The sequence below is a fragment of the Marmota marmota genome, unplaced genomic scaffold (assembly GCF_001458135.2).
Source record: "Marmota marmota marmota unplaced genomic scaffold, marMar, whole genome shotgun sequence".
Lineage (NCBI taxonomy): Eukaryota > Metazoa > Chordata > Mammalia > Rodentia > Sciuridae > Marmota > Marmota marmota.
Window position 1 is genome coordinate 1,007,118 of NW_025999871.1, and position 17,320 is coordinate 1,024,437.

The window sequence follows — 17,320 nt, forward strand, 5'->3', positions numbered from 1 at the left end:
GAGATGCAAGGATTCTTTCCCTTGGGGGATTAAATCCCAAAGCCTTTAGGAATGGAAAGGGCAATGACTGTTTCCATGGGGGCCCAGTAGGGCCCTGTCTTTGGAGTCCTCGAGAGAAGCTAGAAATCTGGGCAATTGTGTGAATGTTTCATCTCATTCTTATAAGCAAACAACTCTGTATAAGCCCACAGTGAAGCCAGACTCAATCAGTCTGAAGCCAGATTAGATCCTGGCTTCCAGGTTGCTGTGGATATAGGGCTCAGGAGAAAGTCCAGTGCTTAGGGAAAAGGCAAGGGAAACCAAATCTGCAGGGAAGGGAGGAGTTGGGCAGGGAGCCAGAGAGGAAGGGGACAGCAGGAGCAAGGGACATCCAGGAAGCCTGTGTCAAGTCCAGGAAGGATTCTTAGACTTTGGCAAGATGGACCCAGGAACAGGGTTTAGGGCCCAGTTTCACATCCGGCCTTGACTATTTTTTTTTTTTAATATTTATTTTTTAGTTTTCGGTGGACACAACATCTTTGTTTGTATGTGGTGCTGAGGATCGAACCCGGGCCGCACGCATGCCAGGCGAGCGCGCAACCGCTTGAGCCACATCCCCAGCCCCGACTATTTTTATAAAGTAGCTCTGTGGCCCTCAGCCAAACACCTGCTGAGACCCATCCCTGGGGAGGCAGACCCTTAGGGGGAGATGGAACACTGGGCCTCAGCTACACAGCCCTTCCCAGTGGATAGGCTGTCTCTCTCCCTAGTCCTGGACTTCAGTAATGTTGGACACCCTCCTTGAGTCCTGGAAGGGAGAAAGCCCAGGAGAGGGGTGGATACCTGCCATTCTCCATGTTCCCCTTCCTCCCCTACAGGTTCATAGCAGATCTCTGGCTGGACCTGGCACCTGCCTGTGGCCCTCTGAGCCTATTTCCTCTTTCCTAAGTATGCAACCCTGGAGCTCTAGCTTGGTTCTGGAATCTATTTCTTCACCTAGGTGGAACATTGTGGGCCCCAGGGTGCCTGATTCCTCTGCCTCCAGGGAAGGAATGAGAACACCTCCAGGCCAATAGTGTACCAATAGCTCTCAATAGTGTGGTCACAACTTCAGTCCTTGCTTGGGGCCAGCTCTACCCTGCCTTCCTAAAGTGGGAAGTTATGGATGGAAAGAGAAGCCAAAGTCTCTAATTCCCAGGATCCTCTGCCATGCCCTGTTCTGCTCACCCAGAAGGACCACAGGCTCTTACAGGCTTTGCCTCCTCATCACTTGAGTTGCCTTCTCAGCCCACTCACCACCCAGCCCATAAAGATTGTGGGATGATGGGATGGCCTGGCAGAGCCCTGGTATAAGCAGAGCCCATGGGGAAGGTGGTCACAGAGCTTGAATTTCTGGCTTTGACAGGCTAGGACAGAGTGGACCCACCATCAGAAAAGCCAGGGTTGAGGGTCAAACCCAAATCTTATGGGCAGAATCGGGCAAGACAAGGCTAGCAGTGTTCAGGGAAATGACAGTAGCTAGCCCTAGCTTGGGTAGGAGCCATTTCCAACAGAAGAGAGACCATGGTAGGGAACAAGCTGTGGTCAGGCCTAGGTGGCCAGGATGATTCAGAGAAGCATTGTCCACCATGGCCTGCCTGTCCTGTCCACCTGGGGCAGTCCAATAAGGGACAGAGTTTGGTCGATTTAAATAACCGACCAAAGGGTAGGGGAAATGGGGCTCTAGTTAGAGGTATGTGAGCCTTCCCTCCCCCCCTCAGAGTGGCCCCACCTCAGGGAGCTATTTTGGATGGAGCCAGTGGCATAAGTTTGCCCCTTAGCTACACTACACAGAGGGAGGCACCTGTTCTACCCAGGCAGCTCTGAACTCCTCCTTGGAGCTCTGAGAGTCTCAGCACCTCTGATTCTCTCCGTCAGCTACTACTACCACTACTGAAAAGAGAAGAGCTGTGAGTGTTGAAGATGGCCAATTCTGCACTCAAGGAGTCAGGTTTCTAGGGTAACTGGCTAGGAGCCTTAGATCTGGTAACCCGACTCCTTCTCCCCCCACCCACCACCACCAAGCAAGGTGTATGGCCTTTAACCCTGGTGAGGCAGGGTGTGGGAAGATTGGGGAACCATCTGCTCTAGTAAGAGGTACCTCCAGGGGGATCTGCTTAGCTTTGTCTTCTCCAATTCCCTCTTCTTGCTCTGGGACTTAGCATTTAAACCTCTCCTGGTCTGAGGCTGAAGCTGCAGAAGGAGGTGTGTCCTTTGCCTTGATCCTGACCTTTGGTGCACAGGGCTGGGTGGGGGAAATGCCATCCTAGGGTACTGAAGGAGCTGTGAACCCACCAGGGATCAAGGAATAGCAGAACTGCTTGAGGTAGGAGGGGAGTTCTGGAAGGATTCTTAAATTTTGAGACCTGGAAACAAGGCCTTGAAGGCTACATGTACTTTCACTAGTCCCATAAGACAAAAGGGGATTCCAGGCAGAAGAAACAGCTGTGCAAAAGCAATAAATGTTAGATGAGGAGGAGGTGTATGTGATGGCAAATAAAGAGGGCAAAAGCCAGACTAACAAAGGCCTTGAATGCACAGTCTGGCAGGAATTGCTGGCACCCAGCCATGGGGGTTGTTTATCATTCTTGCCCACTGGTCCTTGCCAGACCAGTGGAGCCAGGTGCTTGACACCCCAGGAAATCCTCTCTGCTCTCAGGCAGCCCCACCTGTGCTGTTCCCAGCCTACGTATACCCCTAATGCCCAAGCCCAGCTACTGCTATCTGGGGTCCTATTGGAGGTTCTGACCCGGTTCCCCCTGGGTGGCATGCAGGCATTCAGGGCTTCTGTCCACCCCCTGTCCCCTGACTGTTTGAGCAACACTTAGGCTAGTTTCTCAACTTCATCTACTTATCTGAGCAAGCAGGTGGGATGGGAGTGGCTAAAACTGCAGCAGCCACTCCCAGGGTCCTATGTGACACTGAGAATTCAGTGCAGATGACAACCAGGACTGTGAACAGACACCCAGGGTCACAGATCAGTCCTACTGGGAGGATAGGAATAGGAGTTCAGGGAGGCTGGCTATCCCCAGAAGGACTTGGGGATGGCGCTGACTTTGAGCTCAGGTAAGGGTGACAAGAGGGAAGGGGAAGGCTAGAGCTGAGGAACTGCTTGAAGAAGGGCAAAGTCCTTGTATCCTGGATGGGACCTTGGGTGTTCTAATCCCCACAAAGAGCACATGCAAAAGAAGCAGGAGGGGGGCTTTGGGAGCCAATGGGCAGAGAGGATTCAGTCTGAGGCTATTCCATCCCCTGCTTAGCATTCCCTGGCTTGGGACTGGAAGTGATCTAGTGGTGTTCTGACTTTAGAGGTCTCCTCAAAGGAGTATGGTGAGAGGGCAAATCCCCCTGCTGGGGGCTTGCCTACCCCAAGCATGAGCATCAGTGTGACTTTACCAGTGACCCTTATGTAAGGCAGTCACGAGAAGAGCTATAGATGTGCTCTTGTAGATGTGCACAGATGGGTACTCAGCTGTATGCACTAATATGAGCAAGGGACTTACCTGAGCAAGGTATGCTCCAGGCCTCCCCCTGGTAACTATGCATACGGCCTCACAGGCGACGTAGTGGACGTTTACCAGCGGGAGTTCCTGGCACTGCGCGACCGATTGCACGCGGCTGAGCAGGAGAGTCTTAAGCGCTCCAAGGAGCTCAACCTGGTGCTGGATGAGATCAAGAGAGCCGTGTCAGAGAGACAGGCGCTGCGAGACGGAGAAGGCAATCGCACCTGGGGCCGCCTAACAGGTGAACTGTGCAGAGGGCAGGATGAGGCACACAGGGACTGACAGATTGCAGGCCCACTGTCTGACCAGTTCCTTTCTGATCCACCCAGAGGATCCCCGACTGAAGCCGTGGAACGTCTCGCACAGGCACGTGCTGCACCTGCCCACAGTCTTCCACCACTTGCCACACCTACTGGCCAAGGAGAGCAGTCTGCAACCAGCAGTGCGCGTGGGCCAGGGCCGCACAGGAGGTAGGAGTGTAGTAGCCTAGCAGGGGCAAGAGGCGGGCAGTGAGGAGTCCCCAGCGTCATGCCCACTGTCACCTCTGTGCGCCCCTACAGTGTCGGTGGTGATGGGCATCCCGAGCGTGCGGCGCGAGGTGCACTCGTACCTGACAGACACGCTGCACTCCCTCATTTCTGAGCTGAGTCCGCAGGAGAAGGAAGACTCCGTCATCGTGGTGCTGATCGCCGAGGTGAGTGGTCTAGGGCGTGGGGGTGAGGAAGGTATAGAGGGAAGACCCAAGATTCCAAATAACCAGAAAAGAAGTAATAAATAAAAGCAGAACAACATCCTGGAGGAAAAAACTACCAGAAGTTTCATTCACAAATTTATCAAAACAAAGTTAAGACAAAAGAAGCATTTTAGCGCCCCCTCGTGGAGATGGCCTGTTATTGGTTCCATTCACCCCACTCTATGTCAGCCCCCTATGTATCCCAAAGGGCTTTGCCTAAGGTAACTGCGACTCCCAGCCCTGGCCTTACTTGGCCTTCTGGACAAGAGGCTCATTCCCTCCACACGTGGGGACATCTGAAGTCTGCACCCCTGTCCCTCCTTCCTTCTTCCAGGCCATTAGGGGTGGTAACCAGGCTAAGAGGGTGCTTGGTTTTCCCACAGACTGACTCTCAGTATACATCGGCAGTGACAGAGAACATCAAGGCCTTGTGAGTACTGGAAACCCAAGAAAGCTGGTGAAGGGAAGGCCCTTGGGGTGCTAGGCAGACAGGAGCCTGCCTCCCCCACAAGATGGTGCCTTCCCTCTGTGGGGGAAGATGCTTCCCCTGTTGGCTGAGAGAGGGTGAGTGTGTAGGGGTGTCCAAGCCCCTCTGGAGCCTCAGTGCCTCAGTACACTGGTTGTGGTGGTGTGGGAAGGAGAGGGGATGTCTACCTGGTGAGCCCTAACAAAGGGTTGGCTCAGAGGCCCCCTTAGCCCTGGAGGCTACACACCCACTGGGCCTTCCTGCCCCTCTCTCCAGGTTCCCCACGGAGATCCATTCCGGGCTCCTGGAGGTCATTTCCCCTTCCCCTCACTTCTACCCTGACTTCTCCCGCCTCCGAGAGTCCTTTGGGGACCCCAAGGAGAGAGTCAGGTACTTGCCCACTTCCCCCCAACACCTTGGTGGCCCCAACAATCTGTCCACCTGCTGAGAATCCAGCCTGTTGGTATCTGAGTCCAGAGCACTTGTCACCATGTGTCTGTCCTTGGAGGACTGCTGCATGGGGATGGGGGAGGAAGGATGGGTCCCTCCCACTCAGTGGCTTCTCTGGTAGTCACACTGGAAGTGAAGGAGTCTCAGGAGCTGAGACCCCTGCCCTCCAACCCACAGGTGGAGGACCAAACAGAACCTCGATTATTGTTTCCTCATGATGTATGCGCAGTCCAAAGGCATCTACTATGTACAGGTCAGCCCTGAGACCCTGTATGCCCCTGCTCTAACCCGGACCTTGGTTGGGCCTGGATGCTTAGCCCTGACCTGCCTCATATCCCTTCCTGCTCTGGCTTTGGTTAAACTTGGATGAAGGACCCTGCCCTGCCTGTGTCCATCCTGAGTCCCAAACTTTCATGCAGCTGGAGGATGACATCGTAGCCAAGCCCAACTACCTGAGCACCATGAAGAACTTCGCACTGCAGCAACCCTCAGAGGACTGGATGATCCTGGAGTTCTCCCAGCTGGGCTTCATTGGTATGCCAACCCTTACCCAATCCCACTGGCCTGTCCACAGCCCTTCAATCCTGCCACCCCTCTGCTGTTAGCTCTTAGCTCCAGTATCATGCTGTCATGCTTATGAGCCTTTGTCCAGATTGAGGTGTCCTAGAGTGCCTGCTATAGCCCCATCTGCCCTCTGCATGGGGATGTCTGGGTTCACCATCCTGTCTATCCCCTTATGCCCCCACCTGCCAAAAGCTGTTTCACAGATTTGTAGTGGAACTCTTCCAGTGGCTCTCATAGGAATTAAAGAGGGTCAAGCAATGCTATCCATTCTGTACCCATTATTCCCCACCCCAACCCCACCTCCAGGAAAGATGTTCAAGTCATTGGACCTGAGCCTGATTGTGGAGTTCATCCTCATGTTCTACCGGGACAAGCCCATTGACTGGCTTCTGGACCATATTCTCTGGGTGAAGGTCTGCAACCCTGAAAAGGATGCGGTAAGTAGGGGGTGCACAGAGTGAGGAACAGGAGAAGCTGGGCATTCAGCCAATAGCATTTGACTGTGTTCTCCTCCACATGTCTGATCATGAGGAGATAGCCCTGCTGGCCAGGCCTGCCCTTGGAGTTGGGGCTGAGCTGAACCCTAGGGTGTCGCTCTCCCTTCACAGAAGCATTGTGACCGGCAGAAGGCCAACCTTCGGATCCGCTTTAAGCCGTCCCTCTTCCAGCATGTGGGCACTCACTCGTCACTGGCCGGCAAAATCCAGAAACTGAAGGTGAGGTATACCACATGCTCCTGAGGCAGGGATGGGGATCAGGGTGAAACTCACTCATGCTCAACTCACTGTTCCTCTGTGCCACAGGACAAGGATTTTGGAAAGCAGGCCCTGAGGAAGGAGCATGTGAACCCACCCGCTGAGGTGAGCACAAGCCTGAAGACATACCAGCATTTCACCCTGGAGAAGGCCTACCTACGTGAGGATTTCTTCTGGGCGTTCACACCTGCTGCAGGGGACTTCATCCGCTTCCGCTTCTTCCAACCATTACGCCTTGAGCGGTCAGTGTCAACAGCCACAGGGCCACATTGGGGGAGGGGGCAAGGTGCTGACCTCAGCACAAGTTCCTTTGCCTGCATATGACCCCCAGAAAATTGACCTCACTGTTATCTAACCTCACCATGCCTCAGTTTTTTTTTATCTGCAAAGTGGGGCTCATAACGGTACCTTACTACCTTGTGAGGACTAGTTTAGGCAGTGCCTCTAGGTGATGGTTGTCACTAGATCATTGTCAATGATCATTGTCCCAAGGTAAGGCCCTGGCTGCCTTTTATGGCCCATAGATCGCCTGTGATGGTATCTACCCCCCCTAGCTCTGGCGCCCACCTACTGCACTCCTGCCCAAGCCTGACCTTTTTCTGCTGAATCCTGGACAGTGTGTCACCCTTTGCAGCAGCTCACCCATTTGTCTGGCCATGTGCAGGTTCTTCTTCCGCAGCGGGAACATTGAGCACCCAGAAGACAAGCTCTTCAACACTTCTGTGGAGGTGCTGCCCTTTGACGTGAGTGTTCCAGGATGTGGGTGGACACTGAGGCTTGACCCTCTCATGGCAACCACTCCAGCCCCTTGATTTGCCCCCAGAATCCCCAGTCAGAGAAGGAGGCCCTGCAGGAGGGCCGCTCAGCCACTCTTCGTTATCCTCGGAGCCCTGATGGCTACCTTCAGATAGGTGAGTAAAGGACAGTGGGGGCTGGGGGGGGCATCTGGCTGGGCTGAACATGCAGGCCCTGTTTAGGCTGAGTGTTAGGTTTTGGCATGTTTACTTCTCAGCACTGCCCTCCCCTAGGCTCCTTCTACAAGGGTGTGGCAGAAGGTGAGGTAGACCCTGCCTTTGGACCCCTGGAAGCACTGCGTCTGTCCATTCAGACTGATTCCCCAGTATGGGTCATTCTGAGTGAGGTAAGCCAGGGCAAGGTGCAGGGAACAGCAGGGAAACCATGACAGAGCCCTGAGCCCTGAGCCGCACTGACCCTGTGCCCAACTCCTCCAGATCTTCCTGAAAAAAGCCGACTGAGCGAGGGCTTCTGAGGGTGCTCTGTGGCCAGCCCTGAAGCCCATGTGTCCAAGGATGTTGTCGTTGCTGCCCCCGGAGGGCCAGGCGCATCCATCCTGTCCAGAGGGTTCTGTGCAAGGCCTGGGGTCCACCGCTGGCCCGGAGGCCCCAGGAGCTGGTGCTGCCCCTGCCCGCCGGCCGCGGGAAGAGGCAGGCGGCCCCCACACTGTGCCTGAGGGCTGGCCCACTGGCTGCCCGCCCGAACTGTTCACACCCAGCCAGCTGGCTTGGGCCAGGCCGTTTCAGAAGAGCTTTTTCTTGGGCGCCCACTGTCTCTGGCGCGAACACTGGAATGCATATACTACTTTATGTGCTGTGTTTTTTATTCTTGGATACATTTGATTTTTTCACGTAAGTCCACATATACTTCTATAAGAGCGTGACTTGTAATAAAGGATTAATGAAGTGTGTGCCTCAAATGTGAATGCTCTGAGTTCTGGCCAGGCAACTCCTGGTCTGCCTCTACACTTGCCCAACCTCCAAGGACCCCATTTGCTGGTGGTCAAAGGAAGCCCTGGTACTCAGAGACCCCACCCTGTATGAGTTGCAGTGATGGACTTGATCTTTCAGAGCTAGGCCAAGGGCCCAGCCTTCTGCTGATACATGTCCAGAGCTTCTGCAGCCACTGCTCAATAGGACCTTGCTCAATTCCAGATAGGGTCCTGGCAGTCTAGTCAGTAACTCATTGAGTTCAGGTCCAAGCACCCAAAGCTGCCCCCATCCTAGGAGTAATCCCTTCCTCAAGTATACCCTTTCCCCATATCACTGTAGGCTGGCGTCCCCCTGCCCCTGCTGCCTGTGCTGCCAGCTTTTCCTTGGTGCCTCAAGTTAAAGGTATTCTCCATCCTCTTTATTCCATCTCCTTCATGGTTCTCTGTTCTTGTCCTTGTCTCCTTCTCACTGGCTTCCCTAGTCTCAGACTAGGGTCTTCTTCCCTAAAACAAATGAGCCACCTCCAGCCAACCTCAGGGCACACATTTTTGACCCTGCTTATAAAACCTTTGTGCTCTGCTATCTAGGCCAAAAGTCACTTTTAGAAATGATTTTCCCATAGGCCTTCCTGGTGTCTGGTCCCCCAAAGCACCCTGATGTTTTCTTGAGAAAACTTATTCTTGACTACACTTCGGTTCATGCCCACTACTCTACTGCTCTTGACATGGGGGACACAGTACTGATCAAAAAAAGGGATCTCTGCTCTCATTTGGGGAGAGACTGACCAGTTCTGGTTGTGAAGGCAGTGTGGGGGAAGATGAGGAATTAGGTAGCCAAGGTCAGTGGAAGGGAAAGAAGGCTTGAGGGACACGGGTGAAAAGAACACTAAATGCGTGGGGGCGGGGTAAGGGCTTAGAGGGAAGGGAAGCCCTTTCCTCTGTGGCCCTCCATACCTCCGAGCCCCAACACTACTGCCACCGCCAACGGCTGAATCCCTGCAGGCTTTACAGCCTCTGATGCGCCCCCCCCCACACACACACACACACACACGACCCAGAAAATGCAGTTGGGGGACCAGTCACGGAATCTTTAATTAGACACTGGGATGCAGGGGTGGGCAACCATCCTTTGCTCCTGGACTCTCTGGCTCTTCCCAACTTTGCCAACCCGCTGTCCTTCCTCTCAAGTCATCATAGGCAGCAGCATCTGGAACCGTCTGAGAAGCGCAGCTTGCAAGGTGGCCGGGAGGAAGTGGAAGAGTAGTCCGAGGGCAGCCAGCGCCACAAGCAGCCAGAGCGCGTGCGCGCTCGCGTACAGTGGGGCCAACCTGCGGGCCAAGCTCAGCGGGTGCAGGAGGAGGCTCCGCCTCTCTCCAGCTCACGCACCAGACCTGTCCACCCTCTCCGCTCAGGGTTAAGGCACCGCCTGGCGAGCCGATGGCCAGCTATCTGCCAAGGGCCCGGGCCTTCAGAACCCTGCCCATGAGCGATCTTTCCCCAGAACGGCTTTACTGGGAGTCCCGCCCGGGTTCTCACCTTAGTTGCGCCGAGCGCGCGTAGCCCTGGAAGTAGCGGAGGCGCGCGAACAGGTAGACCAAACCACACAGAGCTGCCGCGCCTGCGAGAGTGACAGGTGTGCTTGCTGGCGCTGGGACCCCAGGGGACCCACTGCAGCGCCCATCTCCTGCCCCCAGACCTTCGTGGAAAAAGATGCCAGCGACCCAGAGCATTGCGAGGAACAGCGGGAAGTACTCGCTGCAGTTAACCCTGTGGAGGAGGCGGGGTAAATGAGACCGCCGGTCTGGTTGGTCCTCTGACCCTAATCCGCCTCATTCTCGCTACTCTCTCCGCGTCTTCCCGCCGCTCCTCACTGGGCTCGGTAGACGCGCTCGAACTCAGGCGGACCGGTGGTAAGCGGCGGGGACACGCGGAAAGCCCTGCGCGCCCAGATCACCTGCAGAGAGAAGTAGGCTGGGAGCAGAGGGGAGGCCAGAGTCAGGTCTGAACGCCCCGCAGACTTGTGAGGAGGCCTTCTCTTGTCTCACCCTGCACTTTCCCTTCTTCACGCAGAACGATTCCCCTCTAACTCCATTCCACGAGAATCTCCTATCAGACCCGTCTGCCGGCCGCATCAAGGATGCTTAATGGAGAGGGCAGGGCTGAAGCTATGGGCAGGGAAAGGCCCTGTCCTTTCTGCCTCGTGAGTGGTGCCAACTGTTGGTGGGAAAGGCCACATGAGACTTTGCTCCTGAACAATTTGACTTGCAAAACTTAGGCAAATGCCCAGCTTCCACTCTCTAGGCATGGACTTCAGCTTTCTAGTCTCTGGACAGGAAGTGCCACCGGTGGGCGGGGGTAGGGGGTGGGAGTGATGAGATGTGGGGGAGGAGGCTGAGGTAGAATTAAACTCTATTCCTCCAAATGCAAGGAAGCACACCCTAGTGGCTAAGAGACCATGTTCGCTCAAATCACCCAGAAAGGGCCCCCTGATGCTGCTTAAAGCTTGGGTCACTCAAGCCTGTGTCCCAAGGCCTCCAAACTGTGGCATAGGCTCCAGTCTATTTTTCTGTTCAAACAGTATGGATTCAACCCTAAATCTTACAGATGCTTCTTTCCTGCTCCCAAGTAATTGCAGCCGGGACTTTCCCAGCCTAACTCCAAGATGCCCAGGAAAGGTGCAGAAGGTGAGCTGGCCATAGGGGCCCTTCTTTTGCAGTGTGGCCCTTTTGCAGTGTGCAGAGGTCTAGGCCAGGTCCTGACCTCATACACAGGCTTGTCTCCCGGTGAGTTCCATGGCCCTAGTGCCTTTGCTGCCAGGCCCTTTGTAGACATATCCCATTCCAAGTGTACTGTGGGTGCTAAGGGGTAACCATGCCAGCACAATGTAGATTATGGAGCTAAACCTGTGGCTACTTGAGAAGAAATTGGGGACCCATCTTGTTTGTGATGCTAGAGGTCAAGTTGACCTGCCTGTTTAGTCCTTTCAGGACCTCAGCACAGACTGTGCCATATCTTAGCCCTCATATTGCTGGGGCAATGGTGTCCTCAAGCAGCAGAGATATCTGGCCCAGGAATGTGTCTAAGGCCAGTCTGAGAAAAGCATCAAAGTCAGGCACCTTTCGGGGGACTAGGGAGCAGGTTTCAATCCTGTCCAGGTCTGCATGGTCCCAGTGTGGAAGATGCCTTTGAAGGAAGGGCAAGGGAATGGGCACTTCTTGGGATTCCCAGAGAGGGACACTGGAAAGGGCAGAGATCAGTTGCTCTAAGCCCATGGCCTGCCATCCTGTATACACAAGGGCCATCCTACCTTGGGCCATGGAGGGAATTCTTCTCCCAAGAATGAAGGGTACAGTCATGAGTGGTCCCCCCATTCATCTAGGTGCTCTCCCACCCCCAAGTCCTACAGCTCCACACAGTTGGATACCACACTAGGATCCTTTGGGAGTCCTGCCCTCTTCCAGGCTTCTTATGCTGGCTAAGAGGCCACCAACCCCCATCCCCAAGCCACCACCTAGCATGCCTACTTCAGTTGTCCCTCAGCAGTCTTTTTCCTTTTTGCTGCTTGTCCCCCTTATTCATCCATCCCTCTCAGTGTTGGTAACTGCCCAGAGTTTCACAGCTTGTCCTGCAGACACCCCCCACAGCTTTCCCTTCACTACCTTATGAAAATCCAAGTGAGCCTCTCAACCAGAACTCAGGCCCTAGGGCATGCAAGTCTCCAGTGACTCTGGAAAAGTGTGGGCCTTGGCAATAGGAGCCTAGGCTGGAGGTAACCCTCTGCCCTTCACCCAGGTCTGGGACCCCCACCCCTTTCCCAGGGTCTGGAAGATAGAAGACAAATTGCATGGGTCTGAGGCCTACCCACTTCCAGATAGGAGCCATCCTACCTTGCAGCAGGACTCCCAGGAGGGTAACACTGGCCAGAAGAGCCACCTCGTCTTTCATGGTGCCAGTAGTGGAAGGGCTAGCTGCAGAGTTCTTATCAGCCCATCTGCTGCTCAGAGGCGGGCCCCAGAGAGGAAGAGCAGCTCAGCACCCACTCCACCCCTTCTCAGTGGAGGGGGGTGCATAGCCGGGGAGTAACCACAAAGGCAGGGAGCCTAGGCTAGCTGGAAGGGCGGAAGCCAGAACTGGGGACAGTCTGGCCACTTCCCTAGTTCTTCTTGCCCCTTCCATGACTGGTTCTGTGCTGACAGAGCCCAAGCTGTCCACTCAGGCCTGCTTCAGCGCTGGGTTATGTCCAGTTGTTTTGTTCCCCCACAGTTTTTCCCTTGCTCTGCACCCTTAGCTGGTCCCAGATGGCCCTTCAGACTTCCCCTTCTTCCCAAGTCCTAGACTCCAGGCTCCCAGGCTCCCAGCCCTGATTCCCCCACCCACCCATACCCACACTTACCTATTTCTCCACCTCTAACCAGGGCTGTTCAGTAGTGTACAACCTTAAACAACAATGACTGTAACTTTCCCAGCTTCTTCTGGCCTCATAATGAAGTCCAAGTGCCCCCAGTCACACTAGGCCTAGCCATGTTCTTGCTCCTTTCAGGTAACATCATGCCTGCCATCCTGGTAGCCTCTATGCACAAGGGCCATCCTACCTTGGGCCATGGAGGGAATTCTTCTCCCAAGGCCTCCTGGCTGGCAGGGTGGGTCTTCTTACTTGGGAGTCTCTGACCCCAAGCAGTCATCTGGCTTTTTCTGCCCAGCATCCCAGTTAGCTCAGGATAACATTTCTCACTTTTCTGAGGCCCCAATCCTCCCCACACTTCAGTCCTGTGATCTGGACAGAACTGACTCTTGCCCCTCCCAGGCCTTGGGATGGACAAGTGAGCCAAAACTGTGAGCCAGCCAGGCACAGTGGTGTGTATCTGTAATCCCAGAGGCTCGGAAGGCTGAGACAGGAGAATCACAAGTTCAAAGCCAGTCTCAGCAACTTAGCAAGACCCTATCTCAAAATAAAATACAGAAAGGGCTGCGGATAGGCTCAGATGTTAAGCGTTCGTGGGTTCAACTCCTGGTATCAAAAAACAAAACTGTGTGAGCCAAGGCTGACTCAAGATGGTGAGATGTGATTCTGGAAAATTCATTAGCAATTTGGGCAAGGAAGTTTAGAGTTGGGAGAGACACTGCCAAGGGCACCAGAGGACTCCGGCTTGCGGGAGTCCCTGGGGCTCACCTTGCCTGCCATGCTCTCCCAGGCCTTTTCAGGGTTGTGTTGTTGTTGTTTTGTGATACTTGGGACTGAACCTTGAGGTACTTACTCTACCACTGAGCTACATCTCCAGCACTTTTGATTTTTTATTTTGATACAGGGTCTTGCTAAATTGCCAAGGCTGCCCTTGAACTTGCGATCCTACTGCCTCAACCACAGAATAGAGTAGCTGGGATCACAGGCGTGTTCCCTTATACCCAGCCAGTCTTTTCAGTTTTGTGAAATGTCACTTCTCTTTTTGACTAAAGCTGTTTCGAGGTGGGTTTGGTCAGTGGTAACAGATTCCATATTGATACAGATGCAAAGGCATGCCAGCTCGGTGACATGCTGGTAATACCAGAGACTGAGGGTTGAGGGTACAAAGGTAGGGGCCATTGGAGGCCACAAGCAAGCCTGGCTGTGCTGTGGAAAAGGAGGGGACAGAGTAACTGCCACTTCACCAGGTCTTGAGCCACCAGGATGCTCTCCCACATGCACACACTGGCTGGTCACACTAGGAGAGTCTCAATATGTCTGGGTCATATGACCTTGGAAGCTCCATGCTTAGCACACAGCTAGCCTCCTTTCTTGTTGTCCCCAAGCCCTGGTTCCAGCCTGGGGACTTTGTGTCTGCTGGGCTCTCCCAGAACCCCTTTCTCCGTCTCCTCACCTGGCCAATAGTCACTGCCCTTTGCTCATCATCATCCCCAAGACAACAGATGATCCCCAACTGGGGGCCCTGCAAGTTCTTCAAGGTCAGGGGTGGGTCCTCATGCTTGTCCCCTGACTTAGGCCAACATCTAACAGGAGCAATTATGCCAAGGGCTGGAAGATGATTGATAGAAGCCAGGAGTCTGAGTGCCAGAGAGCAATGCCAGCCACATCTTTGGGCCTTCTCTGCCACTCAGCCCACTTCCTCAAACCTGTTATTTATTTATTTTTTTTTAATATTTATTTTTTAGTTTTCGGCGGACACAACATCTTTGTTTGTATGTGGTGCTGAGGATCGAACCCGGGCTGCACGCATGCCAGGCGAGCGCGCTACCGCTTGAGCCACATCCCCAGCCCCCTGAACCTGTTATAAGGAGCCACTTCAGAAAACACTCTAAGTCCAAATTCAAATCAAAGAGAACTTTATTTACCTGGCCAGGGACTGTCACCCACCTGTAGAGACTGAAGCTCTGTGGGAGAACAGCCATTTCCTGGCCTGTGTCTTGGGAATTTAAGGACGAAAACCACAGCTCAGGGGCTTTCCTTAGCGTCATGCAAGCAAGCCAATCATAGAAGCTAAAACAGCAGTTAGCACAGCAACTCAATCACATCTTGGGTTTGAGCAGGTGTCAGACAACCTTATCCTGAGTTCAAGCAGGTGATTAGTGGGAGCGAGAATCTACTTCAGAGTCTTGGATCACCAAGACCACCATATCCTGGGTTGAGTACATTTTGTAGGGTACAAAATACAGAGTACCATACATTATAAGAAAACAGCTTTCATTTCAGTTTCTCAGAAACAGCTCTTGTAACAGTTTTTTTTTTTTTTTTTTTTTTTTTACAGAAGGCAGCAAAATGGAGTCTTAGGCCCGCCTATGACAGTTCTTGCTTTATAATTGTCTTATCTCACTTATCAAAATCTTATATCTATAATCTATATTTTTTACTAATCTAAAACCTACAACTTACACTCTTACTGATTGTATTTATCAGTTCACACCACAACAAACCTTCCCTGACTGCAGCCCCTACGGCTCTGGTCTCCCCTCTAGACTACCAAGGCCTGTATTAGGGAGGGCAGAGCACATGCTGCTAGGCAGGCACCAGCATAGGATCTGGCAGCTGTGCCCCCATGTGTCTCTGTGAACTGTGTGGTTGCCCACATGCCTGTTAGTAAACTTTTACACACCTCTGGAGTCTCTCGGTGCATTGTATCAGAGCTTACCCATGGGCCTGTTGGCATGTCTGGGTCTTTAGTTCAGACCCTCTCTCCACCAGGCTTTCATTTCCTCCGAGGCCTGGATGTCCTCCCATCCAGGAACATCCCCTCTGCTCTAATAACAGGAAACTGTTGCCTGACATCAGCAGATTCTGAGGAAGTCCCTGGACAGATGTCCAGGCAGGGTCCAGGGTCTCAGTCTCCTTTGTGCTCACCTCCTTCACTGAGTTGCCCAGACTCTCAGGACCCTGTCTAGGGTTGGCCATGCTCAGGCTGACAGGAAGAGCCAGTCCAAGGTCCACCAGGCACTGGCCACCCACCCTCCGCCCTCCTGTCAAGCCCTGGAGACACCAGGGCTGTGAACAGGAAGGGAAAGCTCCTCCCTGAGCTCCTGCAGAACCTGCCCTGTGTGACCTCAGCCCCCACATGGCCAGGAAGAACCTTCTGGATGCTGAGCTCTTGAAGGGCCTCTGGGACGTAGAAAGGCCCTGCTGGTTTTCAACCATGAGGTTGAAAAGGAATCAGAATGCAAATACAATAGACCAGCAGCAGCAGTACACAACATAGACCCTCAGCTGTAAAGTACAAATAAATAAATATGTAAATACAGAAACCATGTTATACTTACAAAAAGTTGCAAAAATAATACCCTCTTCACTCAGCCTCCTCTAGTAGTAAGTATATGGGCTGGGGCTGGGGCTCAGTGGTTGAGCACTTGCCTCGAACGTGTGAGGCACTGGGTTTGATCCTCAGCACCACATAAAAAATAAATAAATAAATAAATAAAGTTATTAAGTCCATCTACAACTAAAAAAATATTTTAAAAAGATATATAGTATAAGCATCATATAATTATGTAAACCAAGAGATTTCACATTGATATCTTCAAGCCATTTTACAGATTTTATTTAAATTTCAGTAACTGTCCCATTGAAAGAGTACAGAGACTTTGAGAAACACAAAAGACCACAGATTCTATTTACATGAAATGTCCAGAAAAGGCAACTCCGTAAAGTCATAAAACAGGCCAGTGGTTGCCTACAGCTGAGAGCATGAGAGACCTTATCGGAATGATAAGGTCTAAAACCAGCTTGTGGTAGTGTTTGAACAAGTTGGTAAATTTAATAAGAATTGCCGCAGTCCGGCTGCAGCAGAATAATCGGGGGGGTGACGAATAACTTGTGTACGTTGATACAGCAAGAGTGGAAGCCGTTTATTGCAGGACAGGAGCAGTATTTATACATTCCACACAGCTTATCTAATTAGCATAAACTAGATACATCAGTCAACCAATAAGGAATCTCCACACTTAATGGCTCGCTTTTGTTACTTTTCAAACCACTCCCTCTGGCATTTTGCCAGGCACCATCCAGACTTGTTTATGAACTCTAACATTCCCCTGGCAAAATGCCAGGTGTTATTTTGACTTGTTTACAGACTCTAACAATCGGAATGATGAAAATGTTCTAAAACCAGCTTGTGGTAGTGTTTGAACAAGTTGGTAAATTTAATAAGAATGATTGAGTTGTATGCTTAAAATAGATGAATTTTGTGGTATATAAATGATACCTCAATAAAGATGTGTTTAAATGTTTGTAAATAAGGGCTGGTATACGGCTTAGTTGGTAGAATGCTTGCCTAGCATGCACAAAGCCCTGGGTTCAATCCCCAGCTCCACCAATTAAAAAAAAAATTACAAATAATGTTTGTATACCTTTTACCTATTTTCTTCAAATGTTGACATTTTTTTTTTCTTTCAGTGCTGGGAATTGAACCCAGGGCCTCTTTCATGCTAGAAAAGTTTTCTACCACTGAGCTATACCCCTAAGCCCTCCACCGTCTTATAGCAACAATAAAATTATCAAAGCCCGTAAATTAACATTGATATAAGACTATTAACTAATCTACAGACTATTAACTTTTCATTACTATAACAAAATACCTGAGGCAGGACATTTTGTAGATAAACGAAGTTTATTTAGCTCACAGT

General features: G+C 52.2%; 2 protein-coding genes across 7 annotated transcripts; one reads left to right on the plus strand and one right to left on the minus strand.

Moving 5' to 3' along the window:
- Positions 1 to 740: 740 nt before the first annotated feature.
- Positions 741 to 8,190, plus strand: Mgat4b (alpha-1,3-mannosyl-glycoprotein 4-beta-N-acetylglucosaminyltransferase B). Of its 3 annotated transcripts, none has more exons than XR_001505792.2 (15): positions 750 to 927; positions 3,577 to 3,762; positions 3,851 to 3,991; positions 4,082 to 4,215; positions 4,638 to 4,684; positions 4,997 to 5,110; positions 5,348 to 5,423; positions 5,590 to 5,704; positions 6,041 to 6,171; positions 6,343 to 6,450; positions 6,538 to 6,731; positions 7,154 to 7,232; positions 7,313 to 7,400; positions 7,502 to 7,630; positions 7,722 to 8,190. XR_001505792.2 is itself a non-coding variant. In XM_015506415.2 (15 exons), the coding sequence occupies exons 1-15, from the start codon at positions 765 to 767 to the stop codon at positions 7,743 to 7,745; spliced, it is 1,713 nt and encodes a 570-aa protein (XP_015361901.1). In that variant the 5' UTR covers positions 750 to 764; the 3' UTR covers positions 7,746 to 8,190. The 3 variants fall into 3 exon arrangements, 2 of the variants coding, with proteins under 2 accessions (XP_048640666.1, XP_015361901.1); XM_015506415.2 differs by having other exon boundaries at positions 7,518 to 7,630; XM_048784709.1 differs by lacking the exon at positions 4,997 to 5,110 and having other exon boundaries at positions 741 to 927; positions 7,518 to 7,630.
- A 1,099-nt stretch (positions 8,191 to 9,289) lies between these two features.
- On the minus strand, positions 9,290 to 12,261 carry Ltc4s (leukotriene C4 synthase). 4 transcript variants are annotated; one of them, XM_048784757.1, is made up of 5 exons: positions 12,103 to 12,261; positions 10,087 to 10,186; positions 9,912 to 9,982; positions 9,752 to 9,824; positions 9,290 to 9,445 (listed from the first exon to the last, which is right to left on the minus strand). In XM_048784757.1, the coding sequence occupies exons 1-5, from the start codon at positions 12,158 to 12,160 to the stop codon at positions 9,310 to 9,312; spliced, it is 438 nt and encodes a 145-aa protein (XP_048640714.1). In that variant the 5' UTR covers positions 12,161 to 12,261; the 3' UTR covers positions 9,290 to 9,309. The 4 variants fall into 4 exon arrangements, with proteins under 4 accessions (XP_048640714.1, XP_048640696.1, XP_048640705.1 ...); XM_048784739.1 differs by having other exon boundaries at positions 9,290 to 9,543; XM_048784748.1 differs by having other exon boundaries at positions 9,752 to 9,833.
- Between the last annotated feature and the right edge of the window lie 5,059 nt (positions 12,262 to 17,320).

What these genes read in the sequence shown, in the direction of transcription:
- Mgat4b (XM_015506415.2), top strand. Translation starts at nt 765, where the DNA reads ATGTTGGACACCCTCCTTGAGTCCTGGAAGGGAGAAAGCCCAGGAGAG. An exon ending in GACCCCAAGGAGAGAGTCAG is followed by an intron (nt 5,111 to 5,347) that starts GTACTTGCCCAC and finishes TCCAACCCACAG; the next exon opens with GTGGAGGACCAAACAGAACC. An exon ending in GCAACCCTGAAAAGGATGCG is followed by an intron (nt 6,172 to 6,342) that starts GTAAGTAGGGGG and finishes CTCCCTTCACAG; the next exon opens with AAGCATTGTGACCGGCAGAA.
- Ltc4s (XM_015506433.2), bottom strand. Translation starts at nt 12,160, where the DNA reads ATGAAAGACGAGGTGGCTCTTCTGGCCAGTGTTACCCTCCTGGGAGTC. An exon ending in CCTGGGAGTCCTGCTGCAAG is followed by an intron (nt 10,187 to 12,102) that starts GTAGGATGGCTC and finishes CTCTGCTCCCAG; the next exon opens with CCTACTTCTCTCTGCAGGTG. An exon ending in GCGCGCTCGGCGCAACTAAG is followed by an intron (nt 9,544 to 9,751) that starts GTGAGAACCCGG and finishes CTTGGCCCGCAG; the next exon opens with GTTGGCCCCACTGTACGCGA.